Raw genomic sequence first — 27,444 nt, 5'->3', positions numbered from 1 at the left:
GTATAAATGCATTATGCATAATACATTATACTCTATACTTACATTATGATGTATACATCATAGTACATTTAATATGAATACTTTATTTAATTACCATTCAAAATCAGTGGAAAATAAAACTGTGATTTTAAAATTAAAAAATCTGAAATATTATTTAACCCATATAGGATACAAAATCAAAAGATCGTATACGGCAACGTCATCTAGCGACGAAATGTTAGGTACTGGTTTAATATTCAATGATTTTATCCGTATCATTCGGAAATCAGTGATTAAGGAGTCTTTATCACTTTTCAAATTCGTCACGTGCGATGTGAAATATTGAAACCAATTATTAACTGCTGGTACAACAAGTATTAAAAAGTAACAACACGAAGTCGGAAGTTTTATCCATCATTTATTAATAAAAAGTGAATTATTTCGCTCGATCGCTTGTCGGACACCTTCATCGAACAATGAGCGATTGTGAATCCGAATCGTTACTGTCGTTCGATTCGGCTCCCCAAACCCGGAAAAAGGGTATCGTGTACTTGTCGTCAATACCGAAGTACATGAACGTAACGAAACTGCGCGAGCTGTTGGGTCAATACGGTGACATAGGCAGAGTGTTTCTACAGCCGGCTTCCAATCGTAATACATGATCATTTCTGTTGATGGTGGGTTTTTAATTCTTACAGACTTATGTATCGTTTTCAGCGAACCTGAAAAAGAGACCGGCCAAACATTTCACAGAGGGCTGGGTAGAATTCGAACGGAAAAAGGTCGCCAAACAGGTGGCAGAACTACTCAATGGCAAGCGAATCGATTCCAGAAAGCGCAGCAAATATTTCGACAGTGTGTGGAACTTAAAATACTTACCCAGGTAATGTGCTTAGTAGTTCATCGATATCATGTGTAATCGTGCCTTATATGAAACACAAATGCCCACGATATTATTATCTCCGTTCATCACATTTCGTATCATTCTGACATTGACTTTCAGATTCAAATGGGTGCATCTGAACGAACGCTTAGCTTATGAAAAAGCTGTACGCAAACACCGTCTACGAGCCGAAGTATCACAAGTGAAAAGGGAAGCAAATCACTTCTCCTCTAACATTGTTAGAAGTGAAAAGAATAAGTTATATCAGCAATCAAATGTCAATTTTAATGTTCGGCAAAGGTTGCCAGAGGAAGAATTTTTACAAAACAAAAACAGTGTACCAGATATTGAATCAAGAACAGACTTTTTATCAAAGCTTTTTGTATAATTATAATAATTTAATATACATACTTAATTAATACATGTAAATAAATCTAATTTAACATTTTAGTTGTTTTTAAGGCTAATGCAGCCAATTTCTTTGCCATAAAAAATGTTGATTCCTTTTTTCTATACCTTTTTGCCATTGGAACAATTCTCCCATTTTGTTGATGGACTTTAATATGATTTTCTAAATGAGTTTTGCGTGTAAAAACCCAATCACATCCAATGACACTGCATTTGTGCGTTCTTTCTTTGTGAGAAGATTGAACATGATTGTACATATACCTATACTTGACAAATGTTTTACCACATCCCGACTGTGTGCAAACAAAGTTAGGCATGTGTTGTACAACATGCTGTCTTATTTGAGACTTAAGAAAAAATTGTTTGTTACAATGATGACACTCAAAAGGTTGGGAGTGGTGAGTAGCCAAGTGTCGTTGATAATATGACCAACTGAAATTATGTTCAGATAGTGTACATGATGGGATGTCACATTTGAAACGGTTGTGTCTCAATGAATGAATTTTGAGATGATCGATTTTGAAAAACCTTCGGCCACAAGTCTCACAGCAATGCGGCCTGTCACGTACTGTCGGTACCTTTATTTTGGCCTGATGTCTGCGGAGGCCCCATGCTGTGTTAAATGATCGGTCACAGTGATCACAAAACAACGCTTGTTCTAACCTCGAATGATTTTGATGAGCCTCTGCAAAATGTCTCTGCAGGTGCTGTCGTCGATGGTAACCGCGATCGCATTGGGTGCATTGGAATTGTTTAATGCCTTGATGTCGTTGAATATGAATTTGTAAACGGTATGGACGACTGAATGTAGAAGTGCAATCTTCATACGGACACGAATGTATAGCCATGATCCAAACGATCGTTAACTAGCTGGTTGTCTATGTTAAATCACTTTGAACAAGAATAATACAGTCATAGCCCCAAAAGCAATGTGTTAAAGACCGAAAGAATATATATGTATTTAAAATGTAAATAACTCTTTTTACATATGGCTATGGGCGAAATCATTATCGTTTCAACTATAATTTAATCGAATAAATCAATAAAATAAATACCCATACAACACTGATGGGTTAATAATATCAAAAACCAATAATTCAATTTCGGGCACGGACTGAGACAGAATAGAAATCGTAATAAAAATCGACTAATTCCTGGAGAATGGAGACGGCTGCGGAAGTGCGGACTAACCGCGGCCGACTAATGACGATTGACGGGAAAACTTGGTCACGCACTGACGACTGACTGTCTGACTAACGAGTAACTACTACCTAGCTGCTGCTGATAATGATATTATGTTATACGACGACTATTTTTTTTTCTTATAGATAGCTGCTGCTACCGTCGTCTCCTATTTTTTATTCGAAGTCGGCCGCCGTTTATAGAACGGGCATCATATGTTTACAAAACAACACCATCACAGTTGTACACGACATTATTATGATTTATGAATAAATGCACAGACCTCGTACTGGGTACTAGACAAGCAAAGAGAGTACGGAAAGCATAACAACATAGAGGGCGCTTTTTGATTACTCGATTACTCGTACGCACGGCCACGGTCTTAGAATATAAGGTCAGGCAAGTTTCAAAAGGAACACACGCTTTTATCACGGAAAAAAATTGGAACGGGCGCAATGCTGCGCTCTATTGGTAAAATAACTGGAACGGGCGCAGTGCTGCGCTCTATTGGTAAAATAACTCCTGTAGTTTATACAAATTAAACTATTTATATTATTTATATACATATTGTAATTTATATATTCTAAAAAAAAAAAAAACCGTGTTCTATACAAAATATAATTTTATATTTTGATAAGTACTTAGTAAGGAACACTGGTGCACCAAATATTGCAAATTCAAAATGCCAAAAGTATGTTTTGTTTGCAAAAAAAACAATGAAGGTATTGCAAGTTTTGAAGTAACTAAACAAAGACTTGCATGCTGGAGTAAATGTATTGATGGGTTAAATGTAGGTCACAGAATTTGTGAAAACCATTTTTCCCCAAATTATATTATAAAAAAAAAACTTGTGAAGGACGGCTTAGGAAACATTATTGCAGAAGTAAGGTTACCTATTTAATAATAACATAATAATATAAATAATAACATAGTGGTGTATAATTGTATATTAAAGACAAATTGTTTAAATGTTTATATAGAAAAAGTAAATAAAACTAATTTTATTAGTTTCTATTCAATTTGTGATATTGTTACTTTAATACTTTATAAATAATATATTTTTATATAAGGTATACTTATTACTCAATGATTATTAATACAGTATTAATTTTAATTAATTATTAATTATACTTCTAGCAAAAGTATAAAAATGCTATTCTTCTTCAGGGTGCCATCCCCAGCATTAAATGTGAAAATATTATACAAGAACTTGACACTAATGATGATTTAGCTATTCCCCTTGACAAGTCTGAAATGGTAAATCATTATAATATTTAAATTAGCTACTAGGTTAAGTATAAATATTTTACAGTCAAAGAAAATAAATTGATCCTTTAATTCTTAATTAAGACCTTGTATTCTTATATTATTTTTAAATTTCAGAAACACATTTATACAAACAAAAGGTCAACAGCTTCAACATATATCTTACCTGTACACAACGAGACAAAAAGAATTTGTTTGGATTCTAATAATATTGATGCACATAAAGTATCAGATGATTTCAATAAAATATTGAATGATATGAACAGTATTTTAGTTCCATTTAATTGGTCCAGGATTCTCCCTGCTAACAAAAAAATGGTCATATTTAGCAAAGTATTTATAAATAATGATGTAAAACTACCTTATTTTGAAAGATGTGTTAGTGTACACGAAGATATGACAATTGAATGCAGGTATTTAAATAAAATTATAAATAATTATTCAATTTTGAATCAGTCAAATATGAGAGAACTAAATACTATTCAAAATCTGATTTATAATTTTGATTTGGCTAACATGTGTAGTGGTATAAAAATACCCGAAGAAGACAGAAAGTATTTATCAAAGACAACTTACAAAGATATATCGGATAGTTTCAGACACGTTAATTGCTCATTAATTTTAAATACAACAGTATCAAATCCAATTGATCTTAAGACAATAAACAAAAATAAAAAACCAGAAAATTGTAAATTTTGTAAAAAAATATTGAATTTGATAAAAGAAAAAAAATCTAGATCACCAATGTTAAAACGAATACATATCCAAGTTACTTCTAGCAAAAAGTTAAAATTAAAAGCCCTTCGTAACCGCAATAAACTTAATACAGAGTCAAAAAAAAGAATTCAAAACAAATTATCTAAAATACTCATTGAATTTAAGGAATTGAAAATTAAATTTAGAAGTTTAGAACATGATACCATAGTTGAAAAATTAATCAAAAACAACACTCCTCCAAATCACTTGTTGTTAATAAAAGAAATATTTGCTGCAGCAGAAAAAAAGGGCCCTAAAGGAAATAGGTATACTGAGGATTGGATAATGTTGTGTATGCTACTCCATATCAGGTCTCCATCTGGGTATTCATTTATGAGAGAAAATAAATTACTCCCCTTGCCATGTATCAGGTCCATTAGAAATTATCTGCAATTAATTAAAACATCTTGTGGTTTTGACGAACAATTTTTACAACTATTTGCAAAACACCTAGAAGGAAAAGAAGAGTATCAAAAACATGGTTTACTAATTTTTGATGAAATATCCTTACGCCAGAGTATTTCTGTTAACACCAAGACTCTAACATATTCCGGACTGATTGATTTTGGGAGTGAAGATTTACCAAAGGCAAATGACTTGAGTGATAAAGCAACTCATGGCTTAGTGTTTATGTTTCAACCTTTGGCTGACTCATACACTCAGCCAATTGCTGTGTTTGCCTCAAAAGGTCCAGTAGCAGGTTTAATATTAACTCAGTTAATTATAAAAGCAGTAGTTTTATTGGAAAATGCTGGAGCAAAAGTGCATGGGTTAGTGTCTGATGGTGCCCAAACAAATAGGAAAGTGTGGAAAGAGTTAGGAATTCGTGGGCATCTGAATGACTGCCAAAGCCACGTAGAACACTTCGTTGACAGTAGTAGGAAATTTTTTGTATTTTCAGATACTCCACACCTGATTAAAAATGTTCTCAATCGTTTATACAATAACAAAGAATTATTGGTAATTTTAAATTTTAAATGTTTAAAAATATTATTAAACATTTTCATAATATTATACTTTTTATAATAGGTAAATCCAACTGAAGGTTTGGTGAAATGGAAACACTATGTTTTATTGCACGAACACGATAAAAATATATGTGACAGCCAACTTAGAGTGTGCCCCAAAATTTCTGACAATCATTTGAAATTATTGAATTCTTGTTTGAAAATGCGTGTCCGCCTAGCCACCCAAGTAATATTTTACCATAATCTACAAACTTTTGAGACATTTATACTATATCTATACTAACCTTTATTTATATATCCAGGTATTCAGTAAGTCTATGGCTGATGGACTAAGATTCTATCAGAAGCATAAAGTTCCTGGGTTAGAACACAGCGATGCCACAATTAATTTCACTCTAATTATGAACAACATGTTTGATGCCTTAAACGCCAAACTTCCATGTGAAGGATTACGACATGGGTCAAAAAATTATGAAGTTAGCAACAAAAATAATTAAAAAATGAATGTGTTTATGTTGTGATTTTGTGATATTTGTTTAAATTACAAAATTATTATAAATAGTATGTGAATAGTTTTATGTGTAGAACTGTAGAAGAGATTTTAGGATCTTTATACTTACACCCATTGTCTGATAACAAACTTTATGTGAGCTTTTGTGGCTTTATGTATTAAATTTGCATGCTTAAGTGGTTTTTTTTTGTCAGTGTTGTATTTCAATAGTTCATTATACCTAAGAGTGTCACCTGACTGTCAAGTTGACTTGGTATGAACAAAATTATATTGGCTAAATAATAAGTAATAACCTATAGTTATTAATTGTTTTTCTTTATAAAATGATTACTTACAGGTGTTGAAATACTCTTTAAAATGGCTGGATGATTGGGAGGCTCGGGCTGGAGTTGATGTCACTGATAATCAATTCTTAACAAAAAGTACTTCTGAAGGTTTACGTGTAACACTGAACTCTTGTATTGAATTAACAGATTACTTAATAGACAATTTTGGATTTAAATATGTTCTATCTGGAAAAATAAACCAAGATGCACTTGAAGTACTTACAATACAGTGTAAACATTTTATAAATTTATACTAATATCTATTTACATTTTACAGAGATTTTTTGGTACAGTTCGAATGGCATCTGGGGCTAATGACCACCCTGCCACCCCTACCTTCCTTCAAGTATATAAATTACTTTCTGTATATTCTATTATAAAACCTCCAAAATATGGCAACTGTTCTATCAATATTATGGACCCTGGATCCAATCTAATACGTTTATCAGACATCAATCGATACTCAAAATCCAAGTATCATGATTTTGATTTTTGAGTGTCTTCTCCGTCCCTGGGTCTATGAATAAATGTAGTAAGCATTGCTTGCTTTATAAATGGCGGCCGACTTCAACATTGATCACAACCACAGACGGAGATAATAAGCTTACCTATATCATAACTGTGGCGTATCCTTAGCCTATGGTCCATGTCCCAACGACTTACTACTATAAAAAGTCTATAAGTCTATATTTTATTATATCTAAATGTTGTACTAATGTATTTTATGTACTTGTATCACCATTGTAACCCATGTTAGTATTAAACTATTAAACATAATACAGGAAATCCTAAATAATTTGTTTTTTATCTATTACTTATCGAAATAATTGTAATATACTTCAGTATGAAATATATGAATGTTGAGTGTATAAACGTTTTCTACATTTATTGATTTTTCTAATATTTTGTTACCAAATTATGTTATTAAGAGTTACTTCTACAATTTTACACTATAGTCTATAACTACTTTTTATGAGCACCTATAGTAATTAGTTATAACAAATTATATTGTACCCAGTTTCAATACAAGATCTGAAGTCAGAACTATTTATGATTGATAAATATGTTTTATCTCACAAGTAGATGCCTATGTAGTATATATACTAGTTCATATTCACAGTCTATTGATTCATAATTAAATAATAAACATTGAATCATCATACCAACCGTACAACCTCAACAATTAATTATGTTAAGAAAAATATATTAAAAATTAAATGTTCAAGGAAAGGTGAAAATGTTCAATCCTACATCTCTAGTCTTGCACAGTCCTGATCCACCGATTGATGCTGCAAGGAAAACATACATTTACAACAAATTAACTCAAATCATTATAGAAAGCTGTAATGTACCTATCTACAGAATAGATTAAATCTTATATTATATAGGTTTTGAGTGGGCCAACAAATTTCATCCATTCAGTGATAGTAAAAATATGGCTCGTCATAGGATTTTATGAATACATAAATTCTCAAACAGCTCCGGTATAAGGCAATAATTTTTTATAATTTACTTTGCATATAAAATTAAAGAAACACTATCACATTTATAGTCATAGGTAAGTACCTATTTTGAGTTTGGAGACAGTCCTAACTCTTAAGTATACGTGCAGTAGGATTGTGGGAAGGAAATCCAAGGAGAATTTGTGTTGCCAAAAACAGAAGCCAAATTGGATGAATCAACAACCATGATTGAAATGTTTATTTTTTTTCAAAAGTAATTAACAATCTGTATCCATACTAGACACAATAAGAAAATGTGATTAAGGTTAACATTTCATGAGGTTTTGTTGAAAGAAGCCACCCATTGACAGCACTTTCTGTTAGCTTGATAATTATGTATTTATTTATATTTTAATTTTTTTTTAAATTTAATTTAAGAGATCTCGACACCACTTAAGCTTCAAATGTCTCAGAAAACTTCCAGGTATTGTGGGAGTGGCCAAGTTTATTATTAATTGATTTGGGTGATTATTAGACGGTAATGGAATCTTTTATAAAATATTTTAGCTTCATCGTTTATTGTGTTAAGTTTTAAGTCGGTGTGTAGTGCATGATTTGACACGTAGGGTAGATGATTGAAATGTAACTGAAAAATGTTAAAATATTATCATTTTTGAAAAAGCCAATGGGTGATTTTATACTAATGCCGGGTTGCATGAAAAATGTATTAATTTAACCGTCTAATAAAATTTAATGGACCAATCATGGGCCGCTAAATCATATAGTAGTAAAATATTAAAGAATATGATAATGAACATGAATTAGTTACATGCATTTATTGCATATTTGTTGCTTTTTCTCTCTTCTTTGTTTAAGTAATATTCAATATTTAGATCCACCATGGTTCATTCGAAATGAAAATATTCACTAAGACCTCCAAATTGTTAAAATCGTAGACCTTATACGCATACTATCAAGAAAATTCCATAGTTTATTACTCAACTCAACAGGCTCACTTCACTACAATCTCCATATTCATCCACCACTCCAACGATGTCTAAAACGTGGCCGCCCTCACGACCTCGTTATTCAAAATCAACCTCCAGTCTATTCTGTATATATTGTAATAGTTTTCGCATTTATATAGTATCTCAAGTTTCTGTAATCATACTGTATTCATATTTAATTATTTAGTTTAGTAATTTTATATACATCTGTCCATATTTTATATTTATAATTAACCTTTTAAAATAGCTACAAACTTATATTGTCTTATTATCCATAGATATAGATAGCCCGCGACGGCTAGGAATGTCTTATTTTATTAAATAAATAATAATAAAAAAAAAAGATCCACAATGTATAATTAATAACTATTATAGTACTATTTACATTTTTGGAGTATTAACACTTTTAATAAACAAATAACTAATAGAAGACATTTAGCAATTCAAATTTTGATTCTGTTTTACAATATAGGATACCAAATATAAATATTACAACATGATTCTTACATTTATTCAAAAAGTGAGAATAGTGTGAATTGTTTATAATTAGTTTTTTAATTAAATACAAAATAATGTCAAATAAATACATTTAAAAATAAGAAAATACAATAAATATATACAATTAATGCCGTGGCACCATAAAATTAATAAGAGATGTGAAGTCTTCTTTAGGGCAAGGACTTCTATTTTTTTCATCATATACTTTAAGTCTTAACAAATCTGCTGACTTTTCAGAGACCTATAAAATAATAAACTATTTTAAGAGGATGTCCCATCCGCATGTGTTCTTTCGGTCTTACAACTGCATAACATACCAAATTTAAGCTCATCAGATCACGTTTAGCTGTTAGTTTAAAGATTAGAGTACGTCAAACTATTATGAAATTGGATGGTAAGAACATAATTTATATTCATAAATTGGTTGTTTATGAAAGTTCAATTTTTAAGTGAGTTATGAATATTTTTAATTTACGCAAAAGTTGCTAAAAAATTGAACAAAAACAAAAACCACGTACCAAAAACATAGATAATGTTATTGCCATAAGTTTCATATAGACCAATTCATTCTATTTTTTAAACTCAAGGAGCTAAAGGTTTAAACGTGATCTGCTGAGCATAAAAATTTGGTATGTTACATATTTTATAAGACAGAGACAACACATGTGGGTGAGGGGTTCTCAATAAGCCACTAATAAACAGAGTTATCCATTTAATGTAAGATACTCATTCTTTCAAGAAACAAACATTTTCAAAAATAATGAATTTACATAATTTTACTGAGTTGTTAAAACAATAAATATTTTTTACTGTTAGTATTATATATTTGTACCATTAGGCATTTTAAGTTTTTTCACTCTTTTGAATTAAAACATGTATTTTTAATTCCACATTCCAAAGCATATTGGGGCATATAAGGCATAATATTGTTTGGAATATAACAATTTATAAAAATTAAATTTTAAACCAGTAGTTTGTTCATTTGTTCATTATAAATTCTAAGTATTTAAAGTTAAGATGAACAGAGTAGTGGACCAACATTTTACAGGGTATTCCTCTACTACTCCACTTACATTAATTACATTTTGAAACATTTAAATTCATAAGCTACTCTTTATATTAAAATTTGATTTTAATATATCTAAGTACTCCAAAAAACATTTTGCTTTAGAATATGGAACTAAAAATGTATACTGCCAATAAAAAGTTAACAATTTAAAAAATGGTAAATAATATATTCTTTTGTTAAAAGATGTTTTTTAATTACTTAAAACTACGTAAAAAAAACATTTAAATATTTAAAGTTTTAGAAATAATAAGTTAGTAATTAGAAACCAAGAGTAAACTCACTTTCCGTACACGACTTCTTATGGTTTTGGTTTGAGATCCCTGAGCTTTGGTTAACTCTTCATATTTCTTTTGACAGGAAGAACACAAAGGAACATCTTTTAAATTTCCTTCATAAAAACCTATACAATCGTCGTTGGCAAATTTTACAAAACCATCACATTTAACAATACCATTAATCTTTTCAATAAGATTGTGTAATTCATTCCTTGTTTTAATAGGCTTGTTATATTCATATTTCTTTCCAAATATATGTATAGTGGGCAAAAGGCTATTATTAAAATCAATTTTTTTTATAATTTTATAAAAATTGTCTAGTTGACAAAAATGTGTTGAATTTCGTGATTTATTATGTTCAGTCTTCCAAAATGAAGTAGGGAAAGATACAATTTTTGAAATTTCATAGATAAATCCATTATCTTCCTGTATAAAAGCTTCATGATCATCATCATCAATTACTATAACTTCTGAGTTATTTTTACTAGAATCTGAATTAGAATGAGCATGGGATTTTCCTGCTAATGAAATACATTTTGAAATTATTGGAGTCTGTATTTTAGGCATTTCAGATAAATTAGATATATTTGTGTTAGGGGTAGGTTTTAAAAATAATACTGATTCGTCAATGATTTCTGGATGAAGTACAGTATTAGAAGACAATTTATGTGGCATTTTTGAGGTTGACATTGCTTCTGGTTTATACTGTAATGGACTTTGTTGTGATTTATTATATACAGAACTATTTGAAGCGGATGGAAGAATATTTATTAAACTAACAGATGGGGAACTATTATGTGTGGTTGAGGAGAGGTTATTGAGTAGTTTTGGTTGCAATGTAATAGACATAGAACTTTTAGCAGACATTTTTGATACTAAATTGACTGATGGTTCTGTTATTTTTGTATTGTCAATTGGTTCCAAAGTAATGGACAATGAACTATTAGATGATATTTTCTTTAGTTTTTTTAATGAAATTGATAAAGAATCATCAATTGAAGATAGTGGAAGTAAATCATTATTTTCAACTGCTTCTGGTTCCGGTTTTATTGTTGGAAGTATCTGATTGGTTTCTGTTTCTAAATTTGTTTGAATATCAGTATCATCATCATATGGCTCAACTTTAACTATTGACAAATCAACAGGTATCACAGAATTTGATTCTGATTTTTCATCTAAATCACAAGTTGAATTGTCACGAGGTGTGTCATTTGTAACAGTAGTATACGGTTTAATTTCATTTTTAGAAAAATACATTTTATCGGTAGCAGCTTTGGATTTATCTGTAAAAGATTGAAATATAATTAAAAGTACGAAAAAATTAATATATATATTTTTAATAACAATGAAAATAGTTTTTGGATGACTTATTAGATAAATTTAAACTAATTTTTGTAAGAATATTTTATATACCTGGTAAATCGATTTTGTGTTTTTTTGCTGACGACTGTTCATCAGCTTTGGGTCTTTTGAAACGACCTGGGTAAGTTCTCAATACAGGCACATCGTTGGTTTCTAATGGTGTAGCATTAGATGTTGATTGCATAGCATCTAATGGTGTAGCATTAGATGTTGATTGCATAGCATCTAATGGTGTAGCATACGATGCTGATTGCATAGCATAAGATGCAGATTGCATAGCATCTAATGGCATACCAGCAGATGCTAATTGTACAGCATTCAATGGTATCGGCAAAGCAGAAGGTATTAGTGATCTTAATTGTCTATCAAAACCATCTACCAATAATGTAGGACGAAGTATGTCTTCTGGTCTGAAATGTCTTTCACATAAAATATTGTTTTCAGTCAACGGCAAACCTAAAGCTGAACTCCAAGCATTAACAAGTTCCTATAAAATAAACAGTAAAAACTACAATGAGCAGACGTCAAAAATTTAAAAAAATATGTTTATGAATGATTATAAAAATTACTTTGGGTGGTGCAAAAAGAGAAATATCTTCAACCTCATCAATAGAATTCGTTATGCATCCTGTTACACAACAGCAAGCTTCAAAATCCTAAAATGTATAGAATAAAATAAATTACATTTATGTATTTATAAACATCAAGTAATATTAAAATAACAAATTAATAACCAAAAAGAACTAAAACTAAAATTCTGTTCACAATGATAATAGGCGAGAAACTCCGGATTCATTTTTTTGTCGGACAAAAAGTCTAAAAGTCCATACAAAATATTCTATTAAATGTATAATGTAATATAACATTATTAAACATTTATTACAAAATAAAAATATACATTTAAAAATATAATAATGATTATTACTATTATTATTTACTATATTAATTTAAAATATTTGAATTTAATGACTATTCCTAATCCATACTACAGTTTACTATACAAACATTGATCACTATATTAATTACTATTAATAGTAACCTAACCTAGCCTGTGACTACAGTTACTGTAATGTACGTGTTAATTTGATTGAACTTAAAATATCTGTAAAAAATAACTATGTTTATATATTTTATGACTATAGCATAAATTATTTATGGAAATCTTTATTTTAAATTTGCAATTTTTGGCTATAAAAGTTGAACATTACATAATTTTTTAACTACAAAATAATTTCAATATTTTCGTGATTTTTATGAAATTCGAACATTTAATAATTATTTCAAAAAATTGTGACTAGAGCTTTAAAATTTCTCAACTGCTATTATTAATTACTTATGAGGAACCTTATATTAAATGTTCAAGCTTTTTGACCAAACATATAACATTTGTAATTTCAAATGTCTATAAATAACTCAAAACGAGTCAAAATATTTTAACAATTGTATAAAATAAACATTTTGTATACAATTTCAAGTACTTATGGTTATTATTTTTTGAATAACAAAAAAATAATAATAATAATAAATACAGAATAAGTTAGTTAAGGAATTTACAGGTGTAAATGTTAATTTCAAGGTTTTTAAAATGTTTAAACGTTATTTAATGTCCCAAAAAGTGATAAAAAAAAAAAAAACATCATTGTAAAATCAATACATTTATCAGTTTGCTCAGAATCTAATAATGGGAAGTTGCTCTGCTGTAGATGTTAAGTGTACATTGACATTCAGTAGGTCATTGCAATGTATGTGTTAAATTTGAATTCAATGATAAAACTTGCATACAAAATACCATTTTGAGTGGAGAAGGTCTATCGTCTTACATTAATTTATTAAAGTAATCTAAATATTTTGAAAAATGATTGTATTAGTAAAATATAAATATATTCAAGAATGTATTTTTTAGGTATTTAAGTATTTTTAATAATCACAGTATAATATGTGGGTTTTTGTAATAAATTTGACATAATTTTGCACAGAAACAAGACGTATAAAAACTATATTTTTATAGAACCAATATGTTCATTGCTCTGCTCAGTATCTAAAAACAACAATAACTAATGCAATACAGGTTAATTAGACTGTTCCTGTTAAAGTTTTTATTAATTTTTGTAGCCAGGTTAATAAGACAAAAGACAACTAGGAGTGACTACTTAAACAAAGTAGCTCAAGATAGAGATAAATGGAAGTAAATTTGTTATGCAATCATGGGCCTCCAATGGCCTTTAAAGCTAGTAAAAGAAAAGACAACTAAGAAGAAAATAAAAAAATATTATTCTTACAACTAAATATAATATTATTAATGAATAATTAGTTATAATTCAAACCTCAGTACGGCGAATAGTTGAGTCAATATAAACCAATAATGGAGTCTCGGTAGAGCCTATTTTTGCAACATAATTTGAAGCTGAGCAAGATGGTCTATTCGCATTCGTACGGACATACTTATTTTGGACAGGTGATTGTTTCTTTAAACGCTGGCCTCTTTTAGGTCTATTTTTTGCTTCTATGTTTTCTGTTGAAAAAGTACATCATATTTAAGAAATTGAACCAATATTATTTCAATTTTTTTATAGTTATAAACTCAGTATAAGGCAATATGATTCAATATGGTTTAAGACCAAAATAGTTTAACATATTTAATAAAAGGAACTGAAAAATAAGGTTTTTTAGGTATATATATATATGTACCAATATATTATTTAATATTATAATTATACAAGTTAGGTATAAACGAGGTGATTTTGCAATCATGCTCAACCAAGCCCCCCTCCCACCACATCTCCCTTTAATAGTGCTTTTATTCAAATTCTGATTATTAGAATTTTTAAGTTTTCCACCTAAAGATCATATTTTTAAATTTCCAAAACTCAAGTGAGACCCTCTCCCTGTTCATTATTTAGTGTATGATATTTTTAAAAATGTTTATGTATCTAAATCAAAATGAGTTTCTGAGTTATTAAAATGTATATACTAAGGATAATAGTTAGAGCTCGGAATTATATGCATTTGCATGTTTGTATTTAGTGTATGTATGTCGATGGGGGTTTGAAATGTCTACAGTTCATATCATACAGAATTCAAATACCAAATTTGATTTTACATATTTTATTATTATTAATAAACGGGGAAGTACCCTCAATCATATTAGAACAATAGTAGAGTAATAAATAATAAATTACAATAGATCATTATCATTAAGAACACAATTCTGATACTGAGATTACAATAAGATTATAACTAGTTAATAACAGTATTTAATATGCTACATAAATATTATCTTTAAAAACACGGCGTGACTTTAGAACAGTAAAAATCATAGTTACATGAGAAAATGTATGGGATGTTTCACCTTGTTTGGTGAAACTAAGTACGTATTGGTTTTCTAAAAAAAAGTTTAAAAAATCAGTTATATTATACATAAAAATATTAATAATAATACTCTATAAATGGAGATTATAAAATAATTCATTTTGATTTTTAAAGTATTACAATTTTAATTATTTTTTTGTTTTTGATAGAATATCTAGTACTTTCCTTGGCGTAAAAATGTATTTATTTTTTAAAAAATCACATTTTATAATGTACAACATTATGAATATAATTGCATATAAATCCAGGTTCTAATAATAATCCTTAAAAATGTCATTTCTATGTTCATAAGAATGGGATGAGCAGGAAAATTATCCACGAGTAACAACATTTTTTGTCCCTTTAATTCTGCATCCTACTTTCTTATTTCTTCTTCAAAAAGCAATGATGTCATTCACACTGACTTATTTGCTTTATAAGTGACTGGCAACCGGTAAATATTTTTGAAACTCCAGGGGTTTTTTGATTTTCTTATTACCATAATACGTTTTAGATAATGAATTGACTAATATGTTGTAAACCAAACAACCATTATTATGTAGTGTTTATGTTACATATTGAGTTTCGTTACAAAGAGTTTTCACTGTATATGTAAAATTAAATGCAGTATACATGAATCATTTAAGCTCCTATAAACTCTTCTTAACCTATTACCTTAGTCTTATTATCCTTAATACACAGTTCTTTGACTCAAAAACTACTTGATTTAGTTTTGTTACATAATGGTTCTCAAAAATAATATCAGTTTAAGAATTAAAAATGAAAGAGAGAGGTTCCTATTTGAAAAATATTTTATTAAAATGTATTTGAAAATTCAAAAAGTCATATTGAAATGCATGATTGAAGCATAAAATAGGGTGAACATGCTTAATCACCTTGTACATTTATATCTAAAAATCGGGTCCTCATATTTAACTATGAAAAAAAATTACTAGTATAAGAGTAGTATCCTTACTAGTTGACTAGTAACAAGTAACAAGTAACAAGGTCTACAATATATCTGGCAGTTATCAATCAGTTAATAATAAGATTTTTAATTTTCAAGATATGTGTCACTTATTAACAGGAATACCAAAAAGTGAGAGCTTAGTGTTTTTTTGGGGTACAAGTGACTTATAAAAGTGTGTAAAAGTATTTCTTTGTCTTAAGATTTTTCTTCTTATCTGAATAAGGTTCATTTAAATAGAGAGAGAATTTTTAGGTTTTTACATTTAATAATAATTAATTATTATATTACCTATAGTTTTTGGCTTTATGCAGCTTAACAGTTTAATGTGGACAACTTCGTAATATTTAAAAATATTAACTATTATAATATTAATTAAGTACTATTATGGTAATTATTATAATATATATTTGATATTGAGTAAAACTATGATCTATATACATACATAAAAGAACCTTTTTTTGTTCTATTAAAGCACAAGAAGTTTAAAATATTATTTCCTTTCTAAAAAAAGTTTAAAGATTATTACATTTTATAAAAAATAAAACTTTGTACTTACTTAAACTATATTAATAGTAAACCAATTAATAACCAAAAAAATGTTTACAAAATAAAATAACAAATTATTCATTTGTTTCTCACCTCCGTCTAAAAATAACGTTGGGACAGCATTAGGCCTTAATCTGTTTTTTCTTTCAGGATTCATGAAACAATGATCTTCAAAATGAGCGCGACAGACTCTCACACCAGGTTTTATTTTTTGAGTAGGATCTACTTCCAATCTACATTTTTCTATCCACACCTTTCTTTGAGAGTCATCACTAGGGTAGCCGAAAAAACTTAAATCTTTTGAATACCTGTTGTAGCAATATTTAACGGAACATAGTGCTCCATGTCCCAAAGTGTAATCCTTTAAAATTTAAACATATAATTAATTAAAAAAAAAAATATTAATATTAGAAATAGCTAGGGTTTATTAACAATTATTATTTTTATTATTATAAATTCATAGGCCAGGCCTAACCTAACGAAGTACAAATAAAAATAAAATATGAGGTGAATTCATATTTTAGTGATATAACCATTCAATCAACCTAGTTTGTATAGTTTATAATCTATGAATATTTAGAATAGTCTAGTGGGCCTCGAGCAGTGTAGTACTAGGTAGTGAACCGTATAAATATATAATATTTAAAATAATATTATTGTATATTTTTAGTATATACTCGTACCTAATAATATTTAACAATATTATCTACACTCTGTATTGTCAAATTACTAATTAGCATAAAATTAGCGCTAAATATAGGAATAAACTGAATGTTGAAAGTGTTTCTAAAACCATGACAATTTTCATACCGATATTGACTCATGAAGGACAAGTTATATTAAAAATCACATTAAATTGTTTAATTTGTGATTAAGTTTAATTAAGTGTTTTTCTTAATAAACAATTGATTTTTTAATTCTTCTTAGTTCTAACAACTGACGTTCATATAGGTGAGCTATTATTTGTGGGCCCCTTAGCTTTTTTTTTTACAAAATTAGTGGTCCACAAAGCAAAAAAGGTTGGGAACTGCTGCTATAGACTATAGAAACATAAATTATATTTTGTGTAGAAACTAGAACCTATGGTTCTTTTTATGTGTATGTAACCAAAATAATGAACTATGGAATACTGGTTGTAAATAACATAGAATCATAATACTATCATTACCAGAGCTGGATTAACATGCCGAGGACGGTAAATTTATAGGAGTGCCAATGGTGCCACATAAGTTTACATTTAATAAATTATTTCACTCAGTATTACATTTTCATACAAAGGACAATTTACTTCTCTAAATGATTTTATATTGAAAAAATGGTACTTATCGGTTTTCGCGCCTACCTAGCGAGACTTATTGAATGGTGGTTATTATTAGCATTGCTGTGGGGATTTTTCGTAGACAAGTAATATGACCTTTTACTTGCTATTTTCTAACGCAGTTGTGTGTCGTGTCATATTATTACAATGCAAATCTGGGATTTACCATCGAACAAAAAAGATACTGGGGCTTTTATACAAGAACATGGTGTTTTACCTAAAAGAAGAAAATGTGGGTCTGGTCACGAAGCTAAATTGTACTTTGGAAAACAAATATTTTGAAAATGCAATATTAAATCGTGCCAAAAGAAGGTAAACATGCGTGTCGGTAATTGGTTTGTTGGCAGTCGCATTTCATTTGTATGCGCTTTACGATTTATATACTGTTGGGCAGAAGAAATGAATTCTTTAAAATGGTATCTCTCTCTCTCTCTCTCTCTGCAGTATTCAATCTAATGATTGGTTTGCAGCAATTTCCATGCTTCTCTATCACTAGCTTTTCTCTTCAATTCTTGGTATGAGTTACACCCTTGATCTTCCATTATCTGGCTTATGTATTGCAATCTTGGTCTTCCCCTATGGTTTTTTCCGTCGATTACACCTTCTAAGATTAGTAATAGCAGCCCATCATGTCTTAAAATATGACCTATTAATTCGTTTCGTCTTTTCTGTATACTCTTCCACATTGATTTCCTCTCCGATACCTTTTCTAAAACTTCTTCATTAGTGATTCTATCAGTCCAACTTATCTTTTGCATCCTCCTGTAACACCACATTTCGAACGCCTCTATTCTTCTCATTTCTTCTCTTGCAATAGTCCATGTTTCACATCCATATAACATAATGCTCCAGATGTACGTTTTTAGCAGATTCTTCCTGATATTGAGGTCAATGCTTTTTGAAGTAAAAATATTTCTTTTCTTATTAAATGCCACTTTAGCTTGGCATATTCTTTTTATAATTTCTTTTTTGCATCTCCCATCTGAGCTTATAGTGCTGCCTAAATACATGAAGTCTTCTACTTGTTCAATATTTTCACCATCCTTTAATTTTATACTTGTTCTTATGCTGTTGTATCTACTACATACGAGTACTTTCGTTTTCTTTGTGTTTATTTTCATATGTAAATCTTTTTCCATCACCTGTTCCAATGTTTCTAAAAGTGTTTTTAGATCTTTTTCGTTCTCCGCTATTATTGCAATATCGTCTGCGAATCTCAACATGTCTATTCTGTAACCGTTTACCTTTATTCCTAGTTGTATTCTCTCTCTTATGATATCTATGGCCTCTTGTATATAGGCATTAAATATTAAAGGTGATAATGTACATCCCTGTCTAACACCTTTCTTTATTTTGGACTCTTTTTGAATATCACCTATTTTTATAATTGCTATTTCATTTTTATACAGTTGGTAGAGCAATTTTCTTTCCTTTGTTGCAATTCCTGCTCTTTTCATAATTTTAAACATTATTTCCCAGTTAACGTTGTCGAATGCTTTCTCAATATCAACAAAGGCAATAAACGTTGACTTATCTTTCCTTATTCTTTTCTCCACTATTAATCTTAAAGCCAATATCGCTTCCCTCGTGCCCATATTTTTTCTAAATCCAAATTGGTCCTCTGATAATGTGTCTTCTATTTTCCTTTCCATTCTTTTATACATAATTTTTGTTAGAATCTTTGAGGCGTGCGATAGTAAGCTAATGGTACGATATTGTTCACATTTTATAGCTGATGTCTTTTTTGGTATGGGAATAATTACACTCTTTACAAAGTCGGTAGGTATATCCGCCGTTCTATAAATATCTCTAATGAGTTTAAATAATTCATTCAGCATATTTTCTCCTGCTTCCTTCCAAAGTTCGGCCTGGATCCCATCTATTCCCGGTGCTTTCTTTGGTTTTAAGTCTCTTAGTGCTTTGTCAAATTCTTCTCTTAATACTGGATATTCTACATATTCTTCATCTTGCTCATTGTCGTTTATCTTTTCTAAGTCTGTATCAAACAGTTCTTCTTCTTTGTATAGTGCTTCTATGTATTCTTTCCATCTATCTACAACCTGTTCCTGTTCATAAATTATCTCTCCTTCTTTATTTTCTATTGCTCCACTTTTGAGTGTACGTACTCCGAAGAACCTTTTTACTGTTTTATATGCTTCCTCTATCTTGCCCATTCGCATCAAAATGTCTATTTCCTCGCACTTTCCTTCTAGATATTTTTCTTTTGCTGCTTTTGATTTTCTTATGATCAAGTTTCTTAAAGTCCTGTATCTCTTTTGATATTCATCAGTGTTTAAGTTTTTATACTTTCTTCTCTCTTCTATCATTTCAATAATCTCTGGTGTTATCCATTCTTTCCTCGGTAATGTGCTTTTTGTTACTTTCATTATCTCAGTTGCTGCATTTGTAGTTGTTTCTCTCAAGGAAGTCCACCTGGTGTTAATGTCCTGTTCTTCTTGTGTTTTTATTTTATTTGTGTATTCTTTAAACTTTTCATTTACTTTTCCTTCCTTTAGTTTACTAATTTGCCATCGATTGGTGTTTCCTCTCCTTTTAATTTTTTTAAAATTTAGATTGCATTTCATCATGACCAAATTGTGGTCACTGTCTATATCCGCACCAGGATAACTCCGACTATCTTTGACTTGGTTTTTAAATCTATTTTTTACCATGATGAAATTAATTTGATACCTTCCCACATCTCCTGGCATTTTCCATGTGTACCTTCTCCTTGGGTGATGATCGAAACATGTGTTCGTTATTATCAGATCATGTTTTGCACAAAATTCCACCAGTCTATCTCCCCGATCATTCCTTTTTCCCAGACCATATTTTCCCATAATATTTCTTTCTCCTTTTACTTCTCCTACTATTGCGTTCCAGTCTCCCATGATGATCAGATTTTCTTCTCCTTTGATTGTATCAATAGCTTTCTCTATTTGTTCGTATACTTCTTCTATTTGGCTATCATTACTGTTGGAAAATGGTATCAAACACAGTTAAATATGTGTTATGATACTACTGTGGACTGGATTTATTATTTGCGAGAAATATGTGTTTTAAGCCTAAAAAGTGGTAACTTGAAATTGGTGGCCCAGGAAAAATAGTAGAAATCGTCAAGTCTTTTTACAAGACGTAAAAATAATGCTGGTAGAGTTTTACCTTAAAAATGGATTTTTGAAGGCATTTGTCGGGAAACGACGGAATGTTTTTTAGTTGAAGTCAAAGATCTGTCTGTGTCTACACTGATACAAGCAATAAAAGATAAGATAAAATTATAAACTAAGGTACAACTATTTATTCTGATTGTTGGTGTGGTTATAAAACAAATGAACTACAGAATGCTGGATTTCAGCATTTAACCGTTAACCACACTTATAATTTTGTGGATCCTGAAACTGGTGCTCACACACAGAATATCAAAAGGTTATGGGGATCCTCTAAATGGCGCAACAAAAAACAGAGGCACTGCTCGTCAACATTTGGATAGTTATTTGGTTACAGTTTTCCATTTTTATAATAGTTTTTTTTTTAAATTTTAAGGGTAGTAGCGATAACCGATAAGTACCGAAAAAAAAAATTGTTTTTATAGTAAATTAGTTGACCTCATTTAACGTTGACCATTAAAAATAATAACTTTATAATAGACTTTATACGATTCAAAATTTGTGTTCGATCTGTCATTTAATAACTGGTATAGTGATGCTCAAAATTTCCAGTGACAAATTCTAGTGGTATTACCTCATCTTAATCTCCATTTAAGATTTTTAACAGTCATATTATAAAATATAAGTCTAAAACTATATTCAATTTTAATTATTATTATTTTTCTTGCATTTTTAGTTTTGTATAGGTGAAACAATTTTTAAAATTGGTACTCAATAACCAATTATTGCAAGTTTCTGGTTACTGACCACATGCACACACACACAAAAAATGCCTATATTGAAGTCCTGAGGAATGTTTGGTATTGATACCTTCACATGGTTTTATTTTGAATTACCTATTATTATTTATGATTTATGAAAAATAGTTAAATTTTCGATTCTGAAAGGAAAGATGTATTAGTTTTACAAAGAAATGTGATTTTATTTATTTAATTGTCTGTTGACACCCTAAGACATTGAAATAAAGCTTCAATTTTCAACTTCAGAATCTTTTTTGGTAGGAGAGTGAATCTAGTTGATACATAGGAGAGAAAAATTCCCAGCAATTTTCATAAACGTCGAAGAAAAAAAATTTAAGGAAAATCAAATTTTTTTTTATATAAAATCAGTTTTTCACAAAATTGATTGTTTTAATGGTACTTATAATTGAGAAATAATAAACCCTAGAAACATGAAATTCTCAACAAACTTTACATTATCATTTTCTGCACATGATTACATTTAAAAAATATTTTTTCTCTTTTTGAGCAATTTATACATAAAAGAATGTTATGACTTTATGAGTCATTATTATTATTTTACTTGAAGAATTTTAATGATGTTTAAATTGTCTAGGGACAATTTTTAGACAAATTGATAGTCACACCCATAGGTATGTACAACAGATAGATTGCTGTCTTTATACTGAAGTTGTGACCGGTGTTTAAGTCAGCCACCACTAATAAAGCAGGCAATGCTTACATTTATTTAACATTTATTCATATACATAATATGTACATGATAACATTATTTTGTAATCGGCGGCTTACATTAATAATAAAATAAGATGTAGAGGGCTATCTTTACTTTGCCAGCGAGAGAACAAGGCAGTTTTGAGCATCCCTCCGTGTCACGCGAGTGAACCAGATTTGGTCAGTGCGCAGCATGTTCTCTCACTAGACAGAGTATAGTTGTTGTACATATCTATGATCATACTATCAACAATATTATTTAGATTATTTTATTATGGGTGATTCTACTCAAATACCTACATAAAAAAAATAATTCTACGTAAATCTGTTTAATCTATGTTGTGTGTGGCCAGAGGGAGAAAACAAATAGTGTGCTGACACAAACATGAGATATTTTTTAATTAATTCTCTATGCATTCAAAATAAATTAGATGGTCAGTCGATTCTTGGTAGTAATGTATGTACATCTTAGTTTGACGAAAAATGTAATATTTGGTTGTAATCTAATTTTTATTCCTTATTAAGGTAGCTACATATTTTATAACTACTATTTATAAGCGATCTAATATTGATTCTAAACTTTTTTTTATTATAGATGATTATTTTACATATGATAGTTCTGATAAAAAACATATTTTGTGTGGTAATATTAATATTGTATATAATAAATAAAGAAGCAAATTACTATTTAAAAATTTAATCTAATTATGGTTTAAGTTTTGTGTGTCACTTGTACACTTGAGTAAACAAGAACTCAAAGTCCAGCATCGACTTAGTGTTTATTAAAAATAAGGTTATATTAATACTAACTGTCATGTATTGAGCTGCAGTATAACTTATCATTATGGAGTTAGAGTAAGTATCAATTAAATATTTTAAATGAGCCCAAACAAAATAATTTCAATACAGTTGTACAAGACACTCACACAATTTATTATGAACATTTTAATATTATATTAATTAAAAATATATTTAGACAGACAATCAACTTGATTATCTTATTATTTATCAAAGCAAAATAATTTTTTAAAAATTAATGAGGCACAAAATATAAAAATTTAATGCTGGGATAAAAACATTATTCAAAATTGATACACCTCTGGCCAAACTGGGACTTATATCAATTTTAACACACTAATAAATAATAAGTTATAAATATCATTGAACTTTGAAGTACGTATTCAAAATAGCTGCAACTCATTTGTACTTAAGCAATATTTTACAAATAAGCTACACTGGTGGCCTTAAAAATATTTTTAATTAATTTTAGTACTTAAAAAAAATCTGACTATTAGACTTTAATACATTATTTTTACCTTAGTAGTTGTTAACGTTGGTACTTCAACATTTTCAGTGACAGGTTGAACATTGTCATTAGCAACCAAGGTAGGACATGGTCTCTCAAATCGTTCTGTTTGGAGTCTCGGCATATTTTCATAACTCATATCCTCATTAGTTGTAGTAAGCTTAATTTTTCTACATGACCGCCTTGGTGATTCAAAGTTATTTACAACAGCACTTTGTCCCTCTCTGTAAAATGTTGATTCTATATCATCACTTTCAACACAATAAGCTAATTTCTTAGTCTCCAAATAATTGAAAAAAACAAAAATTTGTCTAATACAAGTCACCAACTCACCTTATACGATTTTGATTTCTTGCTAATATAATATTATTTCCATTTTCGACATCAGTACTTTGAATAGTATAACTATATAAAAATTAAAATATCATTGAAAATGAAAAATTTAACTGGAGAGATCAAGATGCATTAAAGAAACACTAACTCACCTTATACAATTTTCATCCCTTGCTGATAAATTATCATTTCCAGTTTCGACATCAGTACTTTGAATAGTATAACTATATAAAAATTAAAATATCATTGAAAACGAAAAATTTAACTGTAGAGATCAAAAAGCGCTAACTCACCTTATAAGATTTTCATCCCTTGCTAATAAATTATCATTTCCATTTTCGGCATCAGTACTTTGAATAGTATAACTATATAAAAATTAAAATATTATTGAAAACGAAAAATTTAACTGCAGAGATCAAAAAGCGCTAACTCACCTTATAAGATTTTCATCACTTGCTAATAAATTATCATTTCCAGTTTCGGCATCAGTACTTTGAATAGTATAACTATATAAAAATTAAAACATTATTGAAAATGAAAAATTCAACTATAGAGATCAAGAAGCACTAACTCACCATATAAGATTTTCATCCCTCGCTAATAAATTATCATTTCCAGTTTCGACATCAGTAGTTTCAGTAGTACAACTATATAAAATTTTTAATATTATTGAAAATGAAAAATTTAACTGTAGAGATTAAGATGCATTAAAGAATCACTACTCACCTCAGAAGATTTTCATCCCTTGCAGATAAATTATCATTTCCAGTTTCGACATCAGTACTTTGAATAGTATAAATAAAAAAAAATTGAAATATTATTGAAAATGAAAAATTTGACTGCAGAGATCAAGATGCACTAAAAAAGCACTAACTCACCTTATAAGATTTACATCCGTTGCTAATAAATTATCATTTTCAGTTTCGACATCAGTACTTTGAGTAGTATAACTATATAAAAATTTAAATATTATTGAAAATGAAAAATTTAATTTAAGAGATCAAGAAGCATTACTCTGGAGGAGGTAGGGGAACTGTATCTTTTCTCAAAAATCGCTTTTTTCCTGGCCTATAGTGTTTCTTTACAAAATGGTCACTACAAACGCGGTGCCATGCAAAACATTGTTCAATTCCAAATACTTTGAGCCATTTCTTTCTTCTATAAGCATTATGAGGAAATCTATACCAAAGAAAATATCAGAGAATATATTAATTGCCTGTGTTAAGGGAAAAAATTAATACTAAGTAGAAATTCACTAGGCTAAACAAGTTAAAAATTATACCATATATATTACCCTACATTGGGATAATGAACCATATCAAAAATTCAGGTGTGTTTTTTCACACCGGTTAGAGTGAGGGAATTTCTAAAAACAATAGATACTCACGAATGATACATCACTTCAGGACGAGTGAACCTGGTCTTCGAAGATGTATTACTGCACACTACACACTTATGCATTGTTAAAACGTACAGTTAAAGATGACCGAAAATAATTAATGTAAAAGTGCAAACAACAAGATCAATTTCCACAAGTCGGATGTTCAAGTTAGCTTTGTCAGTAGACAGTTATCCGAACCCAAGGCAGTCGGAAACTTAGATCTTAGAAAAAGAACTCGATCAATGGACGTTGTCACTTGTCAGCATCGATCATTAGGTCTCGGAATGTCAACGACACTATTACACGTCCATCGTAGAGTGCTCGGCAGTTCATCCATTCATCCATCTATAGAATAGTCAGTAGTAGTCGGGTCTCCCGTGTCGTCTATTTTAATGATATACAGTAAGTATATACATATATATGCTTGCTGTAATATCACCAAGCACTGTACAAAATACACGAATGAAGCCAAGAAAAATAAAAGTGTGAATGTCGCAAAACAACCACGTTTAACTCCAAAAAATCATTAGTAACAACCACAACCACAACCTCACAAGACACAATAAAAGTCAAAGAATCAAGAAATGAAGAAACCGGTGTCGGCCGTCGGAGGCTTGGACAATTAGTGTTTGGCTGCCATTTGCCGTCTTGACTCACGTGACTCTGTATATATGTATATTACATTATTATTTAGCCGACATGCTTTTCTACTGGAGTGGAGTGGGAGAATTGTTTATATTCTTACCACGGTTTAATATCTTTAGATAAACTCTTTGGTTTATACCAAATAGCAGACTGTTGCCCCGACAGTGTGACCGTTTTGGATGTGCGTCCTGATCTGCGTCCGTACGATAATATTATTAGTGACGCCTTCGGACGGTATTTTATATTTTCATGGGCTGAACAAGCTACAATCCGTATTCCGTAATAGAAATATAGAATAGACGTATGTCGTATACTGGCCACGTTACAAGCTACGGGCTGGAGTGTTGATCCGCTCATGTCTATCTGCCATAGTCTGTAACTCTGTTAGTAACTTACTAGACACGTCGATCTCAGACATATTATATAAATTATATAAAACAGTATTGTTGACCGTCGACCTTAGCAGTTAGCGGTTGCATTCTACGGGCACTGGTGGTCTAGCTGCTGGATCCGAGTGCCGATGAATGGTGGTTTGGAATCCAGAATTTTATTGTTCGACGATCATCATTCGTCGGACTCTGACACCGATACCAAATGTCGAATATACGTTAAAACTTCGAATATTATATTATAATATTTTATGTATTGTTATTATTTTGTTCGGCTAGTTTGTGACTTGTGAGATGCGACCACTCCACTGCATAGTGAAATGAATGCACAATATGTATAATACATAGATAAATATAATTTTACAATGGTCCACCGTCTCCTCTACTGGTCACTACTCCAGTCTAATAATTTACACGACAATGTAGTAATAACATTACGATGATGGATATGGTCATATGGAAATTACTATGATACATGGTCCGTGCCTGTTGCATAGTGATCGGTGATCACCGTCAAGTGGGTGGTGAGTGGTGACTGGTGGGTCGTGAAGCAGCCCTCAGTAGTAGACAGTGTTACAGTATAAATGGATAATAAATTATAATGAGTAAAAACTCATATTATATCTGTGAGTAGTGTACATACTCCCCAATAATTATT

At 29.8% G+C, this 27,444-nt stretch overlaps 3 protein-coding genes across 4 annotated transcripts; 1 reads left to right on the top strand and 2 right to left on the bottom strand.

The window, feature by feature from the left end:
* Positions 1 to 277: 277 nt before the first annotated feature.
* Positions 278 to 1,312, top strand: LOC111027055 (pre-rRNA-processing protein esf2-like). The gene is made up of 3 exons (XM_022305269.1): positions 278 to 630; positions 697 to 862; positions 983 to 1,312. Exons 1-3 carry the CDS (start codon positions 456 to 458, stop codon positions 1,248 to 1,250), a joined length of 609 nt encoding a protein of 202 aa, XP_022160961.1. The 5' UTR covers positions 278 to 455; the 3' UTR covers positions 1,251 to 1,312.
* Positions 1,208 to 2,772, bottom strand: LOC111027054 (transcription factor IIIA-like). The gene has a single exon (XM_022305267.1). The coding sequence runs from the start codon at positions 2,116 to 2,118 to the stop codon at positions 1,297 to 1,299; it is 822 nt and encodes a 273-aa protein (XP_022160959.1). The 5' UTR covers positions 2,119 to 2,772; the 3' UTR covers positions 1,208 to 1,296.
* A 5,176-nt stretch (positions 2,773 to 7,948) lies between these two features.
* LOC111027039 lies at positions 7,949 to 26,408 on the bottom strand. Of its 2 annotated transcripts, XM_022305246.1 has the most exons (16): positions 25,759 to 26,408; positions 25,386 to 25,550; positions 25,250 to 25,321; positions 25,098 to 25,154; positions 24,947 to 25,018; positions 24,806 to 24,877; positions 24,665 to 24,736; positions 24,524 to 24,595; positions 24,372 to 24,443; positions 24,049 to 24,262; positions 16,890 to 17,157; positions 14,257 to 14,444; positions 12,502 to 12,588; positions 11,984 to 12,419; positions 10,577 to 11,853; positions 7,949 to 9,467 (listed from the first exon to the last, which is right to left on the bottom strand). In XM_022305246.1, exons 1-16 carry the CDS (start codon positions 25,830 to 25,832, stop codon positions 9,351 to 9,353), a joined length of 3,315 nt encoding a protein of 1,104 aa, XP_022160938.1. In that variant the 5' UTR covers positions 25,833 to 26,408; the 3' UTR covers positions 7,949 to 9,350. The 2 variants fall into 2 exon arrangements, with proteins under 2 accessions (XP_022160938.1, XP_022160939.1); XM_022305247.1 differs by lacking the exon at positions 24,665 to 24,736.
* Positions 26,409 to 27,444: the final 1,036 nt, after the last annotated feature.

This window comes from Myzus persicae, unplaced genomic scaffold (genome assembly GCF_001856785.1).
Source record: "Myzus persicae strain clone G006 unplaced genomic scaffold, MPER_G0061.0, whole genome shotgun sequence".
NCBI lineage: Eukaryota > Metazoa > Arthropoda > Insecta > Hemiptera > Aphididae > Myzus > Myzus persicae.
This window is presented reverse-complemented; position numbering and strand designations above follow the sequence as displayed.

Coding starts and splice junctions, on each gene's coding strand:
- LOC111027055 (XM_022305269.1), top strand. CDS start 456: ATGAGCGATTGTGAATCCGAATCGTTACTGTCGTTCGATTCGGCTCCC. Junction 631..696: donor TCTACAGCCGGCTTCCAATC/GTAATACATGAT, acceptor TATCGTTTTCAG/CGAACCTGAAAAAGAGACCG. Junction 863..982: donor AACTTAAAATACTTACCCAG/GTAATGTGCTTA, acceptor ATTGACTTTCAG/ATTCAAATGGGTGCATCTGA.
- LOC111027054 (XM_022305267.1), bottom strand. CDS start 2,118: ATGGCTATACATTCGTGTCCGTATGAAGATTGCACTTCTACATTCAGT.
- LOC111027039 (XM_022305246.1), bottom strand. CDS start 25,832: ATGCATAAGTGTGTAGTGTGCAGTAATACATCTTCGAAGACCAGGTTC. Junction 24,263..24,371: donor AGAAATCAAAATCGTATAAG/GTGAGTTGGTGA, acceptor AACATTTTACAG/AGAGGGACAAAGTGCTGTTG. Junction 12,420..12,501: donor CTCTTTTTGCACCACCCAAA/GTAATTTTTATA, acceptor TTTATTTTATAG/GAACTTGTTAATGCTTGGAG.